Source organism: Bombus flavifrons, chromosome 1, assembly GCF_040668555.2.
Source record: "Bombus flavifrons isolate JBK064 chromosome 1, iyBomFlav1_principal, whole genome shotgun sequence".
Classification (NCBI taxonomy): Eukaryota; Metazoa; Arthropoda; class Insecta; order Hymenoptera; family Apidae; genus Bombus; species Bombus flavifrons.
The window spans coordinates 2,595,508-2,621,604 of record NC_138442.1 but is presented as its reverse complement, the minus strand read 5'-3'; the positions used below and the strand labels follow the sequence as shown (position 1 = coordinate 2,621,604).

Below are 26,097 nucleotides of genomic sequence, written 5' to 3'. Positions count from 1 at the left end.
CATGGTATGTCACCAACGAACTAATACATCGCGACCTCAAGATACCAACACTCAAAGAGGAAATAGCAAAATATAGCGACAGATACAGCAAAAGAGTCAACAAACATCGAAACCCCCTAATCACTGGACTACTTGATACGTCGGACCAGATCCGCAGGCTGAAGAGACACTACCCGCTAGACCTAAGCACTAGATTTAATTAGTTATTTATATTAAGCAATATTTACTTATTTACAACATTTACTTAAAAATTGTACTTATCTATAATAAGTATTAACTTATTATAAATATTTAGCCATGTCACTGCGCCATGCCAGAAAAAATTACTGAAAATTCTCAATGCGAGAATTGATTGTAAATATCAATAAATAAAAAAAAAATATTTCCAGATTAGTCTCAAATTCTAACTCTATAATACTATGACAATCATGTCTCGTTACGATACGAATAGAATTTCAAAATGTTCCATATAATACACGTAATAAATTCACATACGGTGTTTGCAAGCGTTAGAATTGTTAGAATATTTTCGTGAGTTACTGTACATTACTCGTGCTTTATATTCCAAAACGAATCTTCTTCGTGTCTATCGTCAAGGAAGTCGTTCGTTCCGTATTCGCCAACGCAAAAACACACACGATTGCCAATGAGTTATGCCAGAGCAATGGCATCGTGTTTCTCTCTGTTCTGGCGGAAACACGAGCGAGTTGGCCAGTGGCAAGCGATAACCGATCTCCAACGTAATTAAAATGCTCTGCTAACAGCTTCTTATCGGTACGTGACCGCGTGAAAGTTGCCGCTTCGTGTAAAATATCAATCAATTTAATTACGCCCCATGCGCGTTTACTGGCGAAACACGAAGATTATCGTCACGTACGAGTGCTAGCTGAATCGTGAAGATCACTTTTAAGAGGAACGCTTTTAGCATCGGGTTCCTATCTGTTAGGCTAACACGCGATTTTTGCATGCATAACGAAAGCAACGAAAGTATAATCGAGGGCATTTTGCTGGATGCTCGTTAGAGATCCAAGACTGGCTCAGACATGGCCAGTAGTTTTAATCAAGTGGCACTGTTTCACTGCGGATAATTCATCAAAAAACGTCGCTTTCGTCTATATTTTATCGGTAGTTCTCCAAAGTCAACAGTCTATATTCTGCTTTGCTTGCTACTGGGATAAAGCCGTGTATGAGCCAGCCTTTAGACTCTAGCAGACGTAAGAAATATATCCATATCCTTTGAATTTGACATATACAGGGTGGTTGGTAACTGGTGGTACTGTGTTTAGAAGATTCTATTATAGATTTTCAATTCTTTATAAATATGTATAATAACGTGTTTTATCCCTACTTCTTTAAATCATTAGCAACTGTGTCGCATTTTGCTATCATTTAAAAAGTTTGTAAGACTGAAGATAGAAAGAATCATTGTTGATTTAAACAAAAGATGCAAAAATCCAAAGAGCGCAGCAGGTTTAATATTTTAGAACGTACAAATTCTTCTATTACAGTATAGAATTTTCTCAAATTGTAAAATTTATTTGTAGAATTGTAGAATTAATTGTAGAATTGTAGAATTATACTATTATTTGTACGCGTTCTCCTCTGACCTGATTAAGGAACTTTTAAGATAGGAGACACTAAAACAAGCAACGAAATGTTTACAACATATGAATATCATCGACCATTGATAAGTAACAAACCAGATAAATAGTAGATCAAAAATTACTACTTTTCATTGAATTCTCTTAACTGTAGCCACAGTAGAGCACCGATATTACGGACACAAAACTTACGCCGTATCTCTTCCACTTTCTCTATTTTTACTTGCAGATCACTAAAAACCAAGGAATTGCCGAGAATTTTCAGCACAGAATCAAATCAATCGATTTGTATCGAGCGAACCGAGAAATGTCCGTTTAATCTCAAACTACACGCTTCGCTATACAGGGTGGTTGGTAACTGGTGGTACAAGCGGAAAGGGGGTGATTCTACGCGAAAAAAGAAGTCGAAAATATAGAATAAAAATTTTTCCTGTGAGGCTTTGTTTTCGAGAAAATCGACTTTGAATTTTCGCTCGGTACGCCTGCACTTTATTACGTCTCGTTATAACGGATCTCACTGTAGATCGTTGTCTCGATGAAAAAATTAAAAAAAAAAAGAAATTGTTATTCTATATTTTCAACTTCTTTTTTCGCGTAGAATCACCCCCTTTCCGCTTGTACCACCAGTTACCAACCACCCTGTATAATCTATTCTATATCTATTTTTTGAATATTTGTTATATTCTACATCTGTCTATCTTTTTATATCCTTTTTGATATTAAACTTTACATTGATTGAGCCCAGACACGTTTATATCGCAATTTATATCGCAAATTAAAAAAGAAAGTAAAAGAATGTCTAATACACATCATATAATATTATATTTTATATACGTTATAAACCTACAATCTTTTTGGCACGCATGAAATCGCCAAAGATAGATGTATGTAGACTTTTGTGATTGGCTGTATGTGAATCTTATTAAGATATAAATACGAATTAACAATTAATAACTTGCAATTATTTTCTGAAAGTAAAAAATTGCAAATTTATGTTATTCGTTAAGGAACTTATGAGACACATCTTACAATTAAGTATATAATTGATCTTGGTGAAATTAATCGCGACAATTACAAAAATTAAGGCTGGTATATTTTTTCTTAAATTTCTAATCTGATAATATCTACGCTTTTAAAATAGAAAAATCTCATAATATGTAGCTTAAAAATTACACAATCAGAAGATAGAAAACTTCCCAGATAATAAAATTGTTTCATAAAGCGAACACCTATGGTCGTCAGTTCTATCATCGCATGTTACTTTCTTTCTTGAAATCAACTATTCTTTGGTTTTGGAAACCAAAATAATTCTAATTACGATAATAATAAAAAAAATGTATTGCAGATTTTATCAATAATCAATAAACAAATGTTTAAATGTTAAATAAACAAGGTATTGGATTGTTTGGACGGTAGCATATTTGCCTGCATGAATGGCATTTTTGTAACTTAATGAAATAATATACTCGATTGCTTTATTGAAGGAAGTAGTGGAACGAACTTATTAAATTCGAAATGGTTTCCTCATTTCACTCGAGTTATAATATTTATTTATTAGACTAATCAGTTAAAATTGTAAGTGTGGTATGAAAGAAAATACGAGATATAATTGTATAAGGATATGTATTACATTACCTTGTATATGTATGTGTTTAAATAAATATATATTGATTATTGATAATAGAACAGAGCTTATACCGAATATAGTGAAATATTTGCATCATGATTATGCTTCCAATATAAATACTGTACTTTTAACTGTATAATTAATTTATGACTTATCATTCTTTAAGAAGCTTTCAATTTCCTTCCAAACTCCTATAGTTTTATATTTTATTATTTACAAGCGATTCACAAGCGGAGGTTATAGTGTAATGATATTTTTTTCTTATTTTAATATATAATTAATATTATTTTATAATGTATATTTTATAACATAATATAATATTAATATTATATAATTAATATTAAATTAATATTTTTATATATAAAATATAAACTGTATAAGATACAAATTTTATATCAAATGTAATTTATAAATCAAAATATAAAATATAAAAATACGTATTACCTACTTCAAGCAAACAGAAAACAGGTAGCAAATCTCAAATAATTCCATAAACTACGTTTAATCGTTGATAATACATCTTTAACTCGTTATTATACAATGCAGTACGTCCAATGCACGTACTGTTACTTCGTGAAAGGATGAAAATTATTTTTTTGAGGAAGAGTGCAGCGAATTCCTTCCAAGAATAATAGAGTGGCTACTCTCACTCTTTATTTCCGTATAAACAGCGCGTCTGACGCTATTATCAAGCATTTTGTTTAACGGTGAAAGTCTCCCTTGTTTGATCGGTTATATAGACTGCCATTACATTTAACCATAAGCAAATCTACTCTTTGCCATGACAGAATTGCGGAACTTGTACAACAAGAAAATAATAAGCGGGATCGTAAAAGTCTAATGACCCGTCGTAAAAGAAATTTCTGGCAATATTCTAACGAAAATCGGCATGTAATGGTCAATAGTCGTCCATTATAAACTCAAGTATAATATAGTTTACGTAATAAAAGACGCTGGAATACTTTATAAAAATTGTAACGACTCCATTTTATAATAAAGTTAATGATAGTTTAATAAAGTCGAAGTTTAGAGGAACCGAAAGTTCGTTGAGCAAAGCGAGGTGTCCCTTCCCTCAGAGCAAAACCGTACATCAAAGATTTTTAAAAGGAAGATAAATAACTTACTGAAAATTAAAAAAGAACTTTAGAAATTTTAATCTAATTTAAGGTGACTAAAATGATTTGAGATAATGTTACGCTTTGCCATTTCGCATTAAATGTTTTACATTACGATAAATATTTAAATAAAGGTATTCGTAATAATAGTTGGACTAAAATTTATTCTAGGGAGTTTAAATTATTTAGTTAGCAGTTAATATTTAATTCATCGGCAATTGACAATTGAACAAACGTATAACAGAGAAATGCCAATATTAAAAAAAATACAGCTCTGAATATAAAGTAAGTAATTTAAATGTTTTAAACATACATTGTTAAAAAGTTAAATACATATACAAGAATTGCAAAAGATAAAATAATTTCCTTGCAATATTTAATAAAGTCGGAATACTACTAAAAGGTATTTTACGGTAATTAATTGGCACTTTCTACTTAAAAAGTGTGTCGATGCGATCAATGGTAGCAATCGAAACGTAAAATCATATCGTATCTTTTAAATGAGGCCGTAAAATCCGCACATCATTTTTCTTTTCTTCCTTCGTTTACTCTATTATTATTGACCGTAAGTATTATTGGTACGTGAAAACTTCTAGAAACTTTCCAGTGTGATAGCGAGAGTGTTTTCACTTTTTATTGCTAGAAAACAATGCATCACTCCTTTGACCGATTATTCTTTATGCATATATGTTAATTCGTTCGGGAGTAATTGTGACTTGAAACGCTGCCTTGCATACTTTATTTCGTTTTATTACCTATCACTGAAATTGGCACATTCGTTTCGCCCTGATTTTACGTGTGGCTTCTAATTTACTTGAATGATGATATGTAAATATTAATAATTAATAAATGATATGTAATTATATGTAAATATTAATCATGAATAATGAAAATAGTAGTCAATAATAATAGTAGTCAATAATTGCGGATACAAAAATTGTAAGGAAATAAAAATATTAAAATTTAAGGCGTTTCGCCCTGATTTTACGTGTGGCTCCTAATTTACTTGAATGATGATATGTAAATATTAATCATGAATGATGGAAATAGTAGTCAATAATATTATATTGCGGGTAGAATAATTATAAGGAAATAAAAATATTAAAATTTAAGGCGTTTCGCCCTGATTTTACGTGTGGCTTCTAATTTACTTGAATGATGATATGTAAATATTAATCATGAATGATGGAAATAGCAGTCAATAATATTATATTGAGGATATAAAAATTGTAAGGAAATTAAAATATTAAAATGAAATAAAAATTTTTACGTTTTACTAAAACGAATTCGCATTTATGATGTACTCACATACGTATTACAGACTTTTTCTCAGAAAATTTTATCTTGTATTGTGTATATTTGGATTCTTTTTCTCCTATGAAAGAGGAAGATTGTTATATACCGTTACAAACAGATTGATAAAATGATATAATCATGATAGAATAACAGAACCAAATATGATAATGCTGGAAAGTATGTGATAATGTTAAAAATATGTAAATCTGTAGTTGAAAGGTATAAATAGCTCGATATATATAACTTTCAAGAAACATAATGATATAGAAAATAAATGAATTCCAAAATATTCACGAAAATATTTATAACTTTGAGGAAGATAATAAGAACTAATATCTATCAATTTTATCAAATTTTTCATCAAATCTTTATATTTACATATCAAATCCACTTTCTCAAAACAAATTCAAAAGCATGTAATGTAATGTAAGCATGTAATGTAAGTACATATTTGGAAAAAAATTAATAAAAGTAAAATTTGAAAATCTAAGGAAACAAAAATAACAAAATAAGAATTCCAAACAATGTAGTCTACATAAAGTATCATCAATTATGACTATATATAAATATGAAACCTAAATAACATAAAAATAAAATAATTATTTCTTCAAATAAAAATAAAATATAGTAGCTAATTCTATAACATCCATAATTTCTTAAAACCAAAAGATATGTTATTGCTTTTACTACAGTACAATTTACAGTTTTGCAACGTAAGAACTAAAAAAAAAAAAAAATGAAAAGAAACCACTATATATTTTTCTTTAATTGAATAACATTTAAATTATATTACTATAATACTACAATACTACGTAGATATATGGTCGTAGTATAATAACTTCTGAATTCGACAAGGATCGATAATCACACCTGTGGCAAGGTACAATGGCCTGGAAATTGTAGCAGAAGATAAAATCTACATCGGCATGAATGAAAGTGTCGATCTGCCGCGGCGTTTACGCTAACGGTGTATTTCATGCTCGCCTTGTTCGTTATTACGCTCGCCTTCAGAGTATTAGATCGCGAAAATTTTCGCTCACAAAGCGCCGTTATTACCCCGTAATTGGCTGGCGATGCCGGTTTATCGATAGAAAGCCGGGAGATCGCGTCATTGAAATGAAAGTGGCGTTCCATCGTATTAGAAGGATTAAACTCTACTGTCCGGTAGATCGCCTAAAGTACCAGCTCTCTGCGTCTTCTGATCCATTTCACTAACGATTCATCAAAGTGATTTATTCTTAATTCTGATATAGTCTTCAAACCTTTACTACATAATCGCGTTCTATTTTTACTTAGAAATTCTCTCATTTTTAGAGAAAACTTTAGAAAACGTTTAACTTAACGGTGAAACGAGGAAACACGCATATTAAATCGTTTATTGCTAATCTAATTTTCGTCCACTACTAATAGGTACGTATTACTTGTTACTGCCTTTCCTCGTCCTTGTTTTGCTTTCAAATTTTTATGTGTTCATAAGTGTCAGTCATTTGTGAATGCTTCATAAATTTCTATGCCTATGTCTGTGTCTTTTATGTATTGTTTTATATATTCATGTCGTTATCGTTGGGTTTATGGGCGTGTAACGAATCTTCATTCGGACTAGCCATCGTTGTCGTACGATAGAGATTATATTTACTGGTATAAATATTGATTTTTACAAAGTTTGACAAATAACCGTGGTGATTAAACACCCGAGATATTAGTGACAATGTTCTTAGGTTCAATAACGAATCCACGGTCAACGGGGTAACTCTTTGTTAAACGTAGAATATATTTTGAAGCGCAAAGTAACGTTTGCTGTGACGCTCGGTGTAATAATGCACGTAAAGACGATGTGCAAACTCTCCAAGGTGATCGCAAGAATAAAAGACTGATGGAAATTTTCCTCTCCTTACGATCGCGTTTGTTCGTTGCATATTGGCCGGGGATACCAACAAAATTCCAGCCGCCGTTGCTAGGCAGACCCGCGTAGAGCTGACATTGCTCCTGCCCGGGGTTTGATTGTTAATACAACGTATGTCCCACAATATTGGCACTTCTCTGTTAGGTAAAAACGTTCACCCCGTGACCGTGGCTACGTTCGGCGACCAGTTGTGTCACCACGAGCCCAAGCCCACCGTCGCAAATCTCGGGCAAACATAATCAGATCGTATCACAACAATTACTTCTAAGTTCTATTATTTAAGTACAGCTATAATAAATAGTGTAGACTAAAGTATTAGGGATCCTCCCAAAAATTCTAACAGGCCCTTCATCTCCGACATATATATAAACATTAATATTTATATAATATGGCACACAAAAAATCTATTTTTATATTGCACAAGTTTATTGTACAAGTTTAAACATATATATCGTATATAAAACTACGTGTGAACTGGAATTTGAAATGTTCGTAGAGCATAATTCATAGAAAAAGATACTTTAATATTTCAATTTGTTGATTAGTAAATTTCAACTAGGTTTATTAGATTTTCGTATAGTGAAATAAATAAATGAAACGACTTTTTTCAGACAAAACAATTATTCATATCAAAATATTAATTCGAAATTTCATTTGTATTAAATTAAAAATGTTGCGATCTTTGAATTTGTACAGAGATTTTTATGGATTTTTATAGTAACAGCAAGAATTTTTATGTTTTATAAAACTCGATTCATGAGATAAAATACAAAACATAACGACTGAAATCTTCCGTTTAAAAACGAGAAACATAACTCACAATGAGTATCAATCAAGGTCAAGAATAGAACTTGGCCTCAACTAGCATCTTGTTTCTATATTAACAATAAGAGATGATCTTGATATAAACAGAAACCAATGAACGTGAATAAATAGTGGAACATTTCTTTGTTTTTACATTGCAAATATTCTAGTAATTATTGTTAATAAAGGCACATATTAGGAACGAAATTAAAAATCTCACTAGATTTATATCTGATTGATATTCTCGAAAACATAGAAATATATTTACGTTTTATGTCACTAACGATATATTACATATATCAATGACGCAGCTAAACAAATAATCAGAAACAAACAAATCTTTCTAAAAATATTAAACATCGACAGAATTTATTATTCTATGAAATAATAAAAAGTAATCGCTCATTGATTACTAGAAGTGCTAATGTTATAAGTAATAGTCGACAACGCACAAATAAATGTTAATATAAAGATGACTTTTATATTACTTACCGCAACACGGTTTGCCAAAATCCAACCGCACGAGTTGCACCATATATGGTTCAAGCAAGTTCACGTACCACCACGGCCTGTGCTCTGGTCTTGTAAGGGTGCAAGTTTGAGGGGTATAAATTTGTCCACTGCTGCCATCAACAGCACGCTGCGGAATTCCACCATCTGAGCTGCTTGATTGCATAGGAGCTTTACCTCCGGCAACATTTAGCACTGTAATCAAAAGAAAAATATGGTAAGTGTTAGGAACGAATTTAAATTCAATTTTTTATTTAGCCGTTGTTCACTTAATTTCACTTTGTATATTAGCAAAAAGTTCGAAAATTTATTTTAAGGTTGAGAATAAATCTCCTGACGAAAGGCGTATAATGTTAATGTGCTCATAAGTGTTCTGTTTCAATACTAATGTAGCGGCACAGGAGTCAAAGGACGACGCGAGTCGAGAGCGACGCGTGCTGTTGTTTTGCCTCAGGACATTGACTTAGCCTTGACGCATGAAACATAACGACAAATAAACTCCGGGCAAAAACAATGTCACCGCTACGTGCAACCGTCGAATCAAGACGAATTTCAATTTTCCGACTCTCCCCCGACCAGTATAAATAAACGAACACGATCGCGAACGACAGTACATATCGAGTATCTAACAGCATCGAGAATATTTCCGAGTATCTTACGAGCGTCTATCAAGTTACGCGACGAGCCTTTACGAGTATTTATTCCGCGATTCTATTCTGCGATTTATACTTCGTACCAACGACTTACGTTTACGGCTGTGTATTAATTTATCGATTTAAATATATTCGACGGTTACAACAACGAGTAATCTCGTCATTAATTCTCACGCACGTACATCCTCTTCACATAACCTCTACACTAAGTATGTACATAAATTGACCTAACTAATACCTGCTTATATAAAGATTTCGTTTTTCATTTTTAATACAATAAGTTTGAGAGTGGAAATTTTGTAAACGTTGAGAGAAATTTGTCTTTACGAATTATTAATAATAGAAACATACCTTCTGTGATGTTTTTGTAAGAGTGATACAATGCACTAGAATAGTGTGGCGATTTTGAAAACACATGTATGTATTATCAAGTTAGTTAATAATTTGTGTAGTACACGCAAGGCTAGTGTGAAAAGATTAAAAATTCCATTGAAGGATTTCGTCGACCGAATGAAATAATAAACCACGAGACACGCGACAGGAAGAGTGGTTTATTCTTTTCTTGCGCATCTCCTATGCGGTTTCTGCGTTCATAGTTACGAACTGCATTCAATGCTATACACTGCACAGTGCCCCGCCCTAGTTGCGGTACTTAAAACACGTGCTCGTGATGTGCGAAATGTTACATTAACCCATACATAATTACTACAGGCTCTAGTATAGCTTAAAACTAGTTATACCTGATTTTAATCGATCTTGACGATTAACGAGTGACTATCAGATCATTTATTCACTGCATTATATCTATTACTTAAAGTAGCAATTGTATAGGCAGCTCAATTAAAATTGAGACCGATCTGTGATACACTAACCAATCTCTTAGAGGAAGATCTGATGATCTTGCTCTTTCTACTTCTAATTACGTTTTATCGTTTACGTTTTTATTTTTTTTTTTTAAATTACGTTTTTTAATTTTTTCTCCAATTATTCAACTTGTGAATGTTGATATAATTTCGATACTGTTTAATTTAGATAATGAATTTAAACAATAACGAATGGTAATATACAGGGTGGTTGGTAACTGGTGGTACAAGCGGAAAGGGACTGATTCTACGCGAAAAAAGAAGTCGAAAATATAGAATAAAAATTTTTTTTTTAATTTTTCCATCGAGACAACGATCTACAGTGAGATCCGTTATAACGAGACGTGATAAAGTGCACGCGTACCGAGCGAAAATTCAAAGTCGATTTTCTCGAAAACAAAGCCTCAAACGAAAAACTTTTATTCTATATTTTCGACTTCTTTTTTCGCGTAGAATCACCCCCTTTCCGCTTGTACCACCAGTTACCAACCACCCTGTATATAATACCTATGTGGTAATGGTAATATATGAGTATCTACCAAATGTAGTTCGATAGTGTACCGAATACAGTTTTTATGCGGTGCCAGATGCAACTGTTTCTATGTGAAATTTAATTTTTCAAATGGAGTCGTATGTTTAAAATATAGTCATTTACTGTAGAAAATATGACTATAAATACAAAATGTTACGAATTAGCAATAACAAGAGAAGTTAAATACAATTTTGACTATAGTGCACGAAAAATTTAATTCATCGATACGAATAAATCATTAATAATATATTTCACTCGTCCTGATATTATTATATTATTACTGATAATTACTGAAATATTGATATTATCAATATTTAATTAAAAATGGATTTTAATCAATTCACTATTTGAAAATCTCTAACAATATGGCACCATTATGAAAACTAAAATTGATATTGAAGTTCACATAAGTAATAATCTAATGATAGATTGAAAACATTTCCAATAGTCCCAAAGAATAATTACGTACACTATATACACATTACCCATGAACAAAAACAAAGTAAAACATCGAAAGTAGAATTAAAAATAGAGAGAATCTTCTTGTTCGCAATCTCATGCTCTGATCTACTTAACATTATTAATTAACGTCCTACATACTAACGAGCGTTCTCAAATACTTATGTCCAACGTCTCATTCTCCGCTATCCCTTAGTATTGAAGACAACTAATCAGCAGTATTACAATAGAACTAATTGCTGGCTGATCCACTGCTGCGTCCACAGCTGGAACTCTGAACAACACGTTATTTCCAATCGTATTAACGCTACGATCTTGTTCAGATTAAGTTACTTGAATTCGAGTGACTCAGTATTTACGTTTGAAGCTTAGATTCCTGTGTTTTAAAAAAATATCTGTCTTTTTCTATATTTCCAAGTAATAAATTTCTCCCTGGTATTGAGAAGAAGACTAGAAAAATTGAATTAAAGAATTCAAATTACATCAAATTCATTTCAAACCATTGAAATTATATAATTGCCACCGTGATTGCCAAAGTGACTTGACTGTTCTGAACGAGATTTAACAAAAATTATGTAGATGCCTAAAATGAAGTATATGTAAAGCTCACTCGCTTTAGAAAACCAAAATTAACAATTACAAAGTTATGTGACTCAAGTAAATTGAAATCACTTTGCTAATGTAAACCTGTCGTTTTAAAGTTTTTTGAATACCATTTTTCCATCTTCTCAAATGGAGTTAAAATCCTTCACTTAAAAAAAACTATGTAACATATTGTTATTTATAATTTCCTATTTGTAGTTATTAGTTATGTAGATGTATGATCTCCATGTACTCCAAGACCTTCCTGATAGGATCAGTCAACAACTTCTACACACTTTTGCAGCAAAGTCTTTTCCAATCAAAAATTCTGTTTCAACAAAAGAGAGATTATAAATATTTTATTTATAACCTTTGCATAATATTCCTCTAGCCTCTTCCATTTTTTGAGTAAAAGAAAACTAAATAATAATAATAAGCAAAGTTTTGCAATGAAGCTTTTTGAAATCAAAGCTTTCATGTCGAGAAGTGACAAATTGAAAGATAAATATTTATGAATTTTGTTGCATACGATAGCCTTCTTCCTTTCGCAATTCTTTATTGATGAAAAAGGAATTAAATAACAATTTACACATTATCGACGTCACTAATGTAATTAACATAAAAACAACAAAATCCATCAAGATGATAGATTTCAACTAGCTACTTTTTACAAGTTAATGTTAACTTTCATTGAGGTGGAAACACGATTATATATTTTGTTCATCGTTCCATTTTAATTATAATGATTTATAAATGATACATTTCGACACATATTATAGGCTGATTAATACTCGCTATAATGTTAACTACTCGCTCATTTTCTATTAGCCACCTACTTCAAATCAGATTATTTGAACTCAAGTAATTTCAAGTTAAATAACTTAACTTGACTTATGGGAACATGAAGTACATGCAAGTCGTCTGAATGCAAGCAACTCAATTAATGCGAGCAAAGTTTAAGATATGATTAACTCGTCACCGTGGCCGAAGGACGAGGGAGCGAGCGACAAGGTTCTGAGAAAATCCCAGCGGCTCATTGCCATTCTCATTAAGTAAAAAGAAGGTCGGGCGTGAGGCAAATTGCACGGGTGAACAGCCAGACGGCACGCAGATGCTGTTCGGAAACTTTTGTGCTCGCCGAGCGGTGCACATTCGCGAAGAAGTTACCGGGCTTGCGGTAGTTTTACTGTACCGTAACGTGAGAATTTTATCGGCGCTAACTGGCATTGCCTCGATCTCGGTAAGTCCTCCACGCACATACGGCGTCGAAACGAGATCGTCCCTTTAGCCGCGTGCCTGATTGCCGTCAAGGTCAATCCTTGTATCGCCAACCAGCCATCCATTTTCATATTTCCAATTCAACTTTTCATTAGTTTCTTAATTTATTATTGACAATTTCGAGATTAATTTAGAGAAACGTACTAATTCCATAAATTCATTTATCACAAAGAAATCATATCAATAATGGTGAATTTTTTCAACTAGATTTGAGAAACGACGATACCATTTGCAACATCATCACTTTCTTGTACATTTCAATTTATGCTGTTAATCAATGTGGTTTCTGAACGGCTCATTTCATTATCAACCACTCCATTCTAATTTATTTTAGAAACTTACATTATCCTACATACCCGTTGTATAGTTTAATGTATCTTAATTAACTTACCTTATGTTACATACTCATTATATATTCGATTGTATGTCAGATATTTATATTCTAATCTACTTTAGAAACTTACATTATGTTTTAATCTTTTACAAAAGTCTTTATAGATCTTATAGAAGGGCCATTCTTACTTAATTCTTGAAATTTGATGTTTTCAAATAGAATAGTATTTTTGAAATTGCTAATTTATATTATAAGGCCATAGAAAACAGTTAAAAGATTATTTTACTTATTTTTACATTATTTTACTTAGAAATAACTATGTATACAATATGTAGAATATATAGCAGACTAATCACTGCGAAAGTGTGGTAAATTGTTTATCTTGTTGATTATATAAAATATTGTATAAATCTTGTTCTTTATATAAATAATATAATAAAATAATATCTACAGAAAACAATCTAAAACAAAAGTAGTTCATTTGTTAATTTGTATATTTATTCGTTTAAGCTGATATTTTATCTTCTAATTTTATATACTTTATTCGAATACATAATGCAATAAGCGTTGTGTCTGTATTAGGAAATATAAATATGCTACCAAATGGTAACAGTATCCATTTAAGGGTTAAATAAAAGCTTATATAACATGTTTATGAAGCGTATTAACGTATTTATTTCTTAACTTATAAAATCATACTAATATAGCCCTTAATCAACTTGGCATAGACTGTACTATGTTTTCAATGAAATTCTTTGGCATTTTATTTCGATAAGAATGGAATGTGCGATGACTTTTGAGTGACTGTAATTAAATACAGTTTACAATATAATACCTCGGAATTTTTATTTACGCATCGCAATAATGTATTAATATACATGAATTTATTTAATAGCTACTAAAATATAGATAAGATATTGATTATTTTTAAAATAACGATTTCCTACCAACAGTACTTTCGCGTTAATTTAGATACAAAAATCACAAATTTGCGAAATGAGTATGTTAGTGTTGAGAACAGTTAAGTTGGCATGATCGCTAGTTACTACAAGCTAAGTTGGTACGACTTCTAACGACGCTCTTTTGTCTTAGACGTCGACCACGTGTTAATAGACTAAGTGTATCCTGTGTGTTAAGATGCGTTGTACGAGGCGGAGAAATATAGAAAGAAAAATCGAATCTGTGTGAATTGATTAATTATCAACCCCAAACCCACATTAATTAACAGTTAGTGCCCAATTATAAATAGAATTATAATTAAAGATCACATTGCAACTTGTCAATCTTCTGATAGACTTTTTTATGTAAATTGATAGTAAATGCTGTTGATAGTGAATGGATGTATTAAGTATATCACGATATTGATTTCACAGGAACAATCGCGTACCTGCTGCACGTGTACCTGAAACTGGGTTTCAGAAATTTCAGATCTAGCCTAAAGAAATAGACTACGATGTTTACGAAACGTTGGTACAAAGTGCAACTACAAGTTACGCGACTATTCCAGCGAAACTAATGTCATATCTCACCATCGTGAGAGCTTGAAACCTAAAAATGTTAAATATAATAAACAAATGTATGTTTTGGAAGTTAATAAATATGTTAAGTAGAGACATTGATGTCATGAAATAATTAATTCATTATTGTAAAATGTAAATAATTTTTACTTTTTATTTACTTTTTCTACCTTTCCATTTATGAAATTTTCTAAAATGAAGTACGACGAAAAAAAGAATAAAAGTTAATTTAAACTCAGAAAGATGGTAGTGTATATTTTGTAGAATATTACTATGATCAGCGTTTATTTAATTTATTTAGTTTATTTTCTTGTAATTATTTAGCAAGTCGGCTTAAATCATGCAAACTAAAATTATTTCAATGGAATGTTACTATATCTACTATATACTATGCAAATAAATTGGTATATTAGTATAATAGTACGATATAAATCATAATTGTAGAAGACGAATAAAAATCCTAAATATTTTGTAGAAGATTTAAGGCCTATTTTGCTTCAGGCGATCAAGGTTAATCCTGGTCGACCCCTATAAATCGGCGTCGCTAATTTATTCAAGCGACAGCAAGAAATTATAGTCGCAGACAGTGTCGCAAAGAGAATCTCTTTAATGGCGTCTGTAGTGAATGTAGAAGTAGAGACGTAAAATTGATGATACTCAACATATTGGAGAAGATTGAGATTTTGATTGTATTATATAAAAATAATAAGTTGCAAATCCTATAAAAAAAATAACTTTCTCGGTATCAATATTTGAAATAAAATGCTTTAATAACTTCAGATCTTACTTTAATAGTTTAATAAGTAAACATGTATAAAATAAATAACTTTGTAGCTTCGTGAGTAATGATATCTAAAATGAATAACGCCATAATTTTATGAGTAACAATATCTAGGATAAATATTATTAAAAATATTCGATTCATGCGATGTATAAATATGTTGAAAAGATTGATTTGCTTAAAATGTAGCTTAAATATTTGATACGATTCTTTCATGCATAGAAAAGATTTAGTAAATGTCTTAACGTTGAATCACAGAGTATTGTTTAGCATTGTCTCAAGACATTTTTACGGATTCGTGAGTATAATCTGTTACCACGACCTTAAAATATATACTTGCAGAACAATTGAAGATGTATGAATGAGACAGCAAATGCATTGTGCAGAAGATATTAGTCAGAAAACAAGTCTGCTATAACGTTACTTGCTACACACTACAAACCATACCATGTTCCTAACTGTTAAAGTTTTAAATATCGTAGATAAAAAGCGATGAGTTACAATCTAATTATAGCTACAGTTATGAGCTGCGGCATGATAACTTAATACATAACTGTTTTAAGATATCATCTACTTCAGCTCCATATACTTTATATCGATTTTTCAGTTTAGACATTTTAAGTAAATCGATTTACCATCGAAGATTTGTAAATTTCTATTCAAGTTTTTAAACGCTTCGTAACAGTAACATTTTTACTAAATGATAAAAATAAATTATAATTACCGATGAAATATATTGACACGTAAATTCTTAAATTTATATGAATTGCTTCTGTGTTGTTAACACACCAAACGTATGATTGGTAGTTTAAAGTAACATCATTATTTTTGCACGTGAAAGAAATCTAAAAAGGAAATGTTATCCGCTAACGCTATATAGGGACAAAGAAGGTTTTCCTTGAACGCTTTTCTAAATTCAGTCATAGTGGCATACTGGTTCTTACATACTAATCACTTTCAAATAAATCAAGATTTATAAATACAATCGTCTATCTCCCTTCCTTAAAACGACACACGTTCGTTATGTAACAGTATACATATCGAAAGTTCAAGAACATAATATCAAAAATATGATTGGGAGCTTTTTATACTTAATATAACAAAAAAATGTTACAAAATACTTTTGTGTAAGTTTTGTAAAATATTCTAACCGCGAAGGAGCAAAATTCTGAACTTGTTAAGTAATAGTTAAATAATAAAATAAAACAATTTAACAAATATGATTGTGGTAATAGAACGTTAAAATAAAATGAAGTTAAGAAAAGGTACTGTACATAAGTAATACAATTTTTTAGTGAACTGTTAATATATCGACATACTGTATTCCTTATAGATATTCTTTCTACAGAGAATTTTTTATATTCATATAAAAAATATTTTTAATTGCTTAATTTAAGCTTAATTCTTGCTTAATTTACATTAATTACTTATGACGACATTTTACGACGATTATTTAAATTTGTCTAATCTTAGAGCAAATATAACAATAAAGAATAAGTGTAATACACAATACAATAATTCATCAAAGGTCTCGATCACTACATAAAACAAGATCTGATAATAAAACATTTTGTAATAAACATAATAACAACCCAGTATAATAATAATCCAACTGCTTATTTCATAAAAATTTCCCAGTTACATTCATAATAGATTATAATTGAAAAACACACAAATAATAAAACGAATTTTATTTCAATTTAAAAATTAAAAGTCATTAAATTCAAGTTATAGTATGTTAACTAACTCAAGTTATGTTTTATGTTTCATATTAATGTCACAGCATTCCATGCAGGAGTGATCTGGCAAGTGTAGCCAACAAATCATAAAAAAACAAATCATAAGGCTAGGAAGTAATTGATATTCATTTTGATTATTATTATTATTATATTAAACAGTATGTATAAAATTCATTTAATAACATTCAAGAGAAATTTATCCCAGTGTCATTGCAGATATAGTCATGGTCAGAAATATTGACACGGACCAGCTTATCCTGCAACATTCTGAGAATTTGTAAAACGACACGATTCTTTATGTAAGTCTCTTTATAGAACATAAAAAACAATGATTGAAAACAATCCCGATATTGATTTCGTTTCGTAAAACAATTACGTAAAAGCTTCATTCTGATTAATTATTACAAGAAGCTGAAACTTTTGTTTCGATGATGATGTTTTCTATCTTATACTACCAGAATCATTATTTTTCGAAAATAGTTCTAAAATCAGTTTTTGCAATGACTAAAATTTTGTTTTCTTAAAAATAAATTATTACGTACTATTTTTTATTGCAAAACTACTTAATGATGATGAATTGTAATATATGTATTTAAACTCCAAACTCGGAAGTTTAAAGAATCCATTTTGTAAATAAATAAATTTGTATACAGTTTTATAGAGCAATTTGTGCCAATATTTTCGTTCATCGCTGTAAATCCGGCAAAAGGAATCATTAAAGAATTCCATTTATTTCCAATGAATCGATGCTACGAACAACACTCGGAGTATAGTAAGCTGGCGTTATTTGAATCGCCTAATTTCAACACTTTTTAAAATTCAATCTTAGAGTCTGCACGAATCTATTATATGTTACAAAATATCACTAGTCTCTGGTATAATAACAAAAGAGTGAGAAAATATTACGTATTTTAAGCCCAGCGAGAAAACATATCAAAAATAAGAAACTGACTCAAATAACTTTTCGTTAGAATTACTCTAATCAGTAAGGAGGTATTGTATAAGAACTAAAAAAATTAATTTCCAGAAATATAACTATTTAATTAGGATAACTACAACCGAAATTATTTACCTAACCCTAACCTAACCCCTCCCCGTGCCATTTAGTTCGACAAAACTCGGGCCCAAGCGGTAGACATCGACGCGCGCTAAACAGACCAGACTGATGCTCGTAAACAGTCGCAATACTTTACAAAACTTGTTATCAAATGTAGTAAAGAATAGGTCTAGTATTCTTGGATTGTCGCTTACATTATTTAAAACAGACGCTTTTGTTCCATGATGTTCAGAATACTTCCAAACTATTGGTGTGTTCTTTACTTTTTGCCAAATCCACAATTGTCGTGTCGTACTTTCCTCTTCACTATTCTCATGTATAATCATACGCCTTACACGCTTTGCGACTGGCATAATCACGTCACTATCAGAGGATTCGTTATCACTATCTTCATTTAACACTTTTGTATCTCCCATTTTGAAGGGGTTTCTTAAATTTTAATAATTGAACTGCTTCGTAGCAGCAACGATAGGAATGGTGACTAACTGTCATGAGGCACTGACAGGAACTAACATTCAGTCACGATCGTAATGGGCAAAAAAACAGTCCGTGAGCTCGGCTTGTTATGTTTACGTTTGGCCCGAGTATCTGGTTACGAGTCAGACTGGCGATATTTATGTTTGAGCCAAAATCTTCATCGCGAGTCTGACTCGATAAAGTACGGAAAGGGAATGAAAACCGTTTATAACCACACTCGATAAATTAGCAGCCGCTTGACGGATATCCTATTTACCGAAAAAAAGGATTGTTTCAGTTTTTATTATCGGAATTCGATGGAAGCTTTCGATAGAGCACATAATCGTGAATATTGAAGGTGGGAAGTCGATCACGAAGCCAAGGAATTCTATTCAAGGAAACTATTGAAGCATTCAAGCAGCCAATTTAAAAAAGTATCTGATTACGAAGTCAATCTACATTCTATCCGGGCGCAGCTGTGAACAGGTAGACTACACACAGAACGTGTAATTGATGCGTTCTCGACCTAAACCTACATACCGATTCCTTTGAGTTAGCGTACACGTCGCACGCGTTCCCACACACATTCTCTCGACACACACGCGGATACGTCATAATTTACAGTTATTTCTTCTACGGATTATTACGAAAGGTTTCGTCTCCACGGCCATGTTATTCAAATACGTTAGATCGAAGAAAACGATCAACAGCTTCAGCACTTGTTGATACATCCTGATCGAGCGTAGAACAAAGGAAAACGATTCCTGTTATTGAACTCCGAGCCTTTTCAAATCTTTGGGATATAACAGTACGTTTATTGTTGAAAATTGATGTTGTATTTACTTCTTTGGACGTGGAACACGTGAGTACAGTGGAGTTTTTGAAACTTCCTGTTTCTTTCTTTCGCGTGATTCATTTACGTAATATAGTAAGTAATGTATGTGTATTGTACTGTACGTGATATATGGTGTAAATTATTGATATGCAAAGACTATACGAAAAGGACGCGATTTGAATATTTTTGTTTCTTCATATTATATTACTGGCCGCGGGATTTTGATTTTTATGTTACTGGCTAATATTCATAATTTTTCATAGAAATTTATATTTAGAAAATATATATTTATAAATATATATTTTTATATTTATAAATATATATTTATATATTTATAAATATATATTTTTAAATATATATTATATTTAGAAAATAAGTTCCTAGACAATGCATTTATGTGAATTTGTATAATTTTTTGTCAAATGTTAATAACAGGTTATTTTTTTAATTTAAATATTTTAGATAAAATCCCAAATAACACCATTGGTCGATCGATACTAAATTTCGTGGATGTCATTGGACGAAATAACGAGCCTCAAATATAAAATCTTAGATTGGGAAAATCATGCATTGCGAAGATACAAGCCTCTATATCGTATCTACAATAGATTTTCATTGTTTCTAGAATTCTGGATCGTGTTGGCGACAGCGTTGATCTGATCCAAACCAATACCAACATTCTTTAAGATCTGTTTAAAAGGAGCTGAATGTCTTCTTTTCGCTCATAGATCATTTCTGATTCTAATATACAGGGTGGTTGGTAACTGGTGGTACAAGCGGAAAGGGGGTGATTCTACGCGAAAAATGAAGTCGAAAATACAGAATATAAATTTTTTCTTTTTTTTAATTTTTCCATCGAGACAACGATCTACAGTGAGATCCGTTATAACGTACCGCACGCGTACCGAGCGAAAATTCAAAGTCGATTTTCTCGAAAACGAAGCCTCAAACGAAAAATTTTTATTCTATATTTTCGACTTCTTTTTTCGCGTAGAATTACTTCCTTTTCGCTTGTACCACCAGTTACCAACCACCCTGTATGCAAACGCACATATATTTATGCCTCAGCTGTACACATCATTTATACTTACATTGTTCTATTAATTGCCGAATATTGTAGCTAATATCAGTAAAGAATTATTATATGTATAGGTATGCGTGTATAAGGAGCAGTAATCTTCAAATGCACGATTTCCTAAAGCTAAGATTCTGTATTTAGGATTTTATATCTTATTCCATGATACATATTTACCAAACTTCATGCGGAATTACAGCCGATATTATTTTTAAATTTGATCAATAGTCATCCTGATTTGAAATCGATTAGATTAATTTTTTCTTTCCCTCTAAAAAGTTCTTTATTTCCATGGACTTTTATTTCTCATTTTCACTTTTATTAATCAATTCCTGTTTTAACTAAGGTCATCAACAAAACTTAGATATGTATTGTATTTTAGTGCTACTTGATTTGATTTGATTATAACTAACTATTCTTTGAATTTATATCATATTATTTTGAAAAAGGAAACACATCAAAATTACAACGAGCGATTTGCAGACAAATAGTTAATATAACTGGAATTAATGTACGTGTGTAATAGTTCACTGGTTCTCTCTACCTATGATTTCTCGACCATAATTGGAATACACGTTCAAATAACTGGATTTAGTCGACGGAAGTGCAGTTAATTCTATTCGCTAAAATATCATCCTAATGAATAAAGTTTAAGAAAATGGAATTATGAGACTCGGAAACTGTATGACATGTATGATGACATAATTAAAAAGCATATGCATTGGCAAACATTTCACGAATGATTAACTATTTACAAGTAATAGATTATTAGATATTAAATACAAATTAATACAATTGAAAACTAATTAAATGCCTAAACAGATAAACATACTTTATATACAATTAACGATATTAAAAATTCATTAATTATAATGCAAATACTTAAATGAGATAAAACAATATTAAGACATATATGCATATATCCAATTAAATATAAAAATAAAGGAGAAATATACATACACACCTTATATTAAAAAATTATATTTTTAAAACGTTGAAATAAAGTATATGTATATATTTTACATGAAGCTTTGAATTCTGAATTTATATGCTCACCCGCAAACCAATAATTATCACTACATCATTTTCTACGCAAATCACGTATCTATACGTGCATTATTTAAATATTTATGTTACGAGTAGCCTATTTGTATTCTATTAACGATTATAATACAGATATAAACGATTTACATGCGAAGAAGCGTTCAAGCGGTTGAACCATGATTGATCGATTGTAATTGTTCAATTTTGATTATCACGTCACAGTTAGTGGTCACGCGTATGCATGATGCGAACATCTTTTCTACTTCTATGCACGAAGTAAGTTTAAGCATAGAGAATGTTAATCGTAAATCTTCTAATATGAAAGTATAATTAATGCGAAGATGATCATGACTGTGTGGTGTTTCATTTCTTTAAGAAAATCTGAATAAATATTCCACTTTATATACAGTTAGGTACAGGCAGGTAGTAGAAATAAGTACCAATTAATTTTCGTTAAATGCAGCTAATACAGCACAAAAATATAAATATTAATTTTAATTATTCACTAAATAATCGATGTATTGCAAAGATATAATAATTACAAATTAAGTATGTAATAGTAATATCACAATTCGATTAAACTTTATTATTACCGACTTCTATTAATTGTCCACCTATCTTTTCCTTCAGCTGTATTATTACGTAACACATAATATCAGTAAATTAAAATTTACAAAGTTCTTCACAAATTTTTGTAGGTTTATTAATGTAATTCTTCACACAAAAAGCAAATTTTTAATGTCTGGTGATACAAGGCGTATCTAATATTCGTCTTATACGAGTATCAAATATGTTGTTATTTAATTAACTTTTAATTATCAAAGTATTTTTTACCCTTCTATATCTTGTTACACTAATTTTAAGTCGAAAAGAGATAAAGTATACAATATAAGAGAAAATATACAAAAAGGAGAAGGAAAAATATATATTCGATACAATATGTATTCTGTCCTTATTATGATCTTCTAAAAATAATAGGGACAATGTGAAATAGGGAAAATGATATTTTCAAAGACAATATACAAAACAAACATTGTTAAAAAATGTAAGGATGGGTTATAACAAAATATGAAATAGGCGGGAAATGATAATTATCTCACTTCTAATATAATATACAGTAAAAGTGTTAAGTGTTAATATAATAATTATGAATTAATGTCTGTTACCAATTAATAATAAAAATTTGAAAATGCATGTATATATACATACAGTTAGGTACTATATTAGGTCTATATATATGTCGGGTTGGCGTTAGGCTTAGGGGCGTGTAACGCATCTTCATCAGGACAAGCCATCGTTGTTGTTCAATGGAGATTATATTTACAATTATATGTACAAATGTTGATTTAACGGAGTTTGACAATTAAACGTGGTGATTAGACACTCTCTATGTTAAAGACAATGTTCTTAGGTTCAATAACGAATCCACGGTCAACGGGAAAACTCTTTGTACAATTGAATATATTGTGAAACACAAAGTAACGTTAGCTGTGACGCACGGTATCTTTTGTCGGAGATGTAGGGACATCGGGCCTTTCTTTTGGAATTTTAGGAAGATCCCCGATACTTTGGTCTAAACTATTTACTATAACTGTACTTAAATAATAGAACTTAGAAGTAGTTGTTGTGACACGATCTGATTATGTTTGCCCGAGATTTGTGACAGTGGCTTGGGCTCGAGGTGACACAACTGGTCGCCGAACGTAGCCACGGTCACGGGATGAACGTTTTTACCTAACAGAAGAAGTACCAATATCGAAGGACACACGCTGTATTAGCGAACAAGCCCCGGGCAGGAGCAATGACGGCTCTACGCGGGTCTGCCTAGTAACGACGCCTGGAATTTTGTCGATATCCCCTGTCAATATGAAATTGACAAATGTGATCGTATCAGTCTTTTATTCTTGCGATCACCTTGGAGAGTTTGCACACATCGTCTTGTCAGTCAGTCAGAAAGATACCGAGCGTCACAGCTAACGTCACTTTGCGTTTCAAAATATATTCAATTGTACAAAGAGTTTTCCCGTTGACCGTGGATTCGTTATTGAACCTAAGAACGTTGTCTTTGACATCAAGAGTGTCTAATCACCACGTTTAATTGTCAAACTCTGTTAAATCAACATTTGTACATATAATTGTAAATATAGTCTCCATTGAACAACAACGATGGCCTGTCCTAATGAAGATACGTCACACGCCCCTAAGTCTAACGTCAACCCGACATATACATATATATAGGAATGTATATAATATTTACATAAGCAGTATGACATCACCATATTAAATTTATTCAACAAACTAATTTTTTACTTAATATATTTAATGCAATAAATCGCTATAAAACACAAACCATATTTATGTATTTTCATCTCGAATGTACTGCATTGAAAAAGATGTATATACCATTTCCTTTACGTTTCATATTTTTATAAGATCTCATTAAAATATTGATATGCACATGCGTATTTACATATTTCCTGGTTTCCACCCGAAGAACAAATTGACAAAATTTTACATTTTCTGATCAACAAGATTTCTATAAGAAATGGATGAAAACCAGCTGCATAATGAATATAATTATAATTAACTTCATAATAAACTTATTCGAATGAATGAGAAAACATCTCATTTAATGAAATACGTAAAAACTTGCAAATACAATATTATTCCTAATGGTATTTTTACATGTTTCTTAAAAAGTATCTTGTAGATAATGACGAAGATTAACATAACAGATCAACGTTTTATATTCATAGAAAATATCGCTGACTGTTTCGTGTCACTCGTAAATACAGTAAATACGATTTTACGCGTTTCCTCGAGGAAAACGGTCTGCAAAAGCACAAATGAAGGATACCAGCATTTAACTGTCATCGTGAAGATCTAAAGACAATGATTAGTACCTTTACGGATGGAAAAATTGAAAGAAAACAAGTGAAAGTCGGCGTAAAAGTTACACACTGCAACTAGAGATGCAAAAACGTGATTTTACTTGATAACTAGTAGAAACGAAACTGCCTCACCAGCGCATTAGTTTCGTTGCAATGCATTTTGCAGAAACGATTACCATGCATTTCGCAAAAGATTTATTTAAAATATTAACAAATCTAAGAAATAGAAATTAAGCGCGAATTAGGAATAGAATATTACATGAAATGAATAAATGATAACTAAAGCTTAATATAAAATATTAAATTTTACTAATACTGCGCTAATACTCTACCAACCAGAACTCAGTACTATAGTATTAGTACTTAGTGCCGTAATTGGTACTATACAAGTATATTAACTTTATATGCAGATATACACTTTTGGGTAAACGTTCTATTTTTGATAAAATTTTTGATAACTTTTGATAAAGAATTTGACATTGGTAACATACCAGTACAGATATCCTTCACATAACACAGTGTTCTTACAATACGGATTCGCATTAACACGGTTTTAAAATTGGGAAAACCCGTGTACAACGGTATTTCTACAAATTTCGCTCTACCACGGTTCAAGAATTGGAGAAATTGGAGAAATCCGTACAAAAAAGAACATAATGAGAACTTTTAAGTGCAGACACTGTCATTCGATGTTATTTAGCTGAGCAAATGCGATGTGTTGTCTTAAATTTGCGTTTGGAATTTTTGAATACTGACATTTTTAATCCATTTTTAGTTCGTAGAATGCTAACCCTTTGCATTTGACAATTTTTCTGCTACAAAGAAGTAGCAACTCCAAGCTTTTTAGATAAAAAAAAACCGGCAAGATTTGTGAATGCTTTAAATTAATTATTTAAAATTATTAATTATTTCTCTCGGTTATGAAGGAGTAGAATATGAACTTTTGTTAACTGTTCACACTGACCATCATTTTTGCATTAATTCCTCATTTCGTATAGTATGGTTCCACACGATGCGGAATTTTTTCGGAACCTAATTACTTTATCCTTCGTAGATATAAATACTTATAGATTTTAACAGATTCTTTTTTCTTTATAATACTTATATCCGCAAAAAATGTTTTTAATTTTCTTATGTCGATTACT

The 26,097-nt window shown here is 31.0% G+C and overlaps 1 protein-coding gene across 3 annotated transcripts in view; it reads right to left on the bottom strand.

Moving 5' to 3' along the window:
• Positions 1–26,097, bottom strand: part of LOC138183904 (uncharacterized) — an 81,457-nt gene that overhangs the window by 22,119 nt on the left and 33,241 nt on the right. For 2 of the 3 annotated variants that reach the window (XM_069121424.1, XM_069121435.1), the window contains exon 3: positions 8,839–9,051. In XM_069121424.1, coding sequence (XP_068977525.1) covers positions 8,839–9,051 — 213 coding nt within the window. Of the gene's footprint in view, positions 1–8,838; positions 9,052–18,845; positions 19,053–26,097 lie in introns of those variants that run through there. The other variant, XM_069121445.1, reaches the window with a different exon arrangement.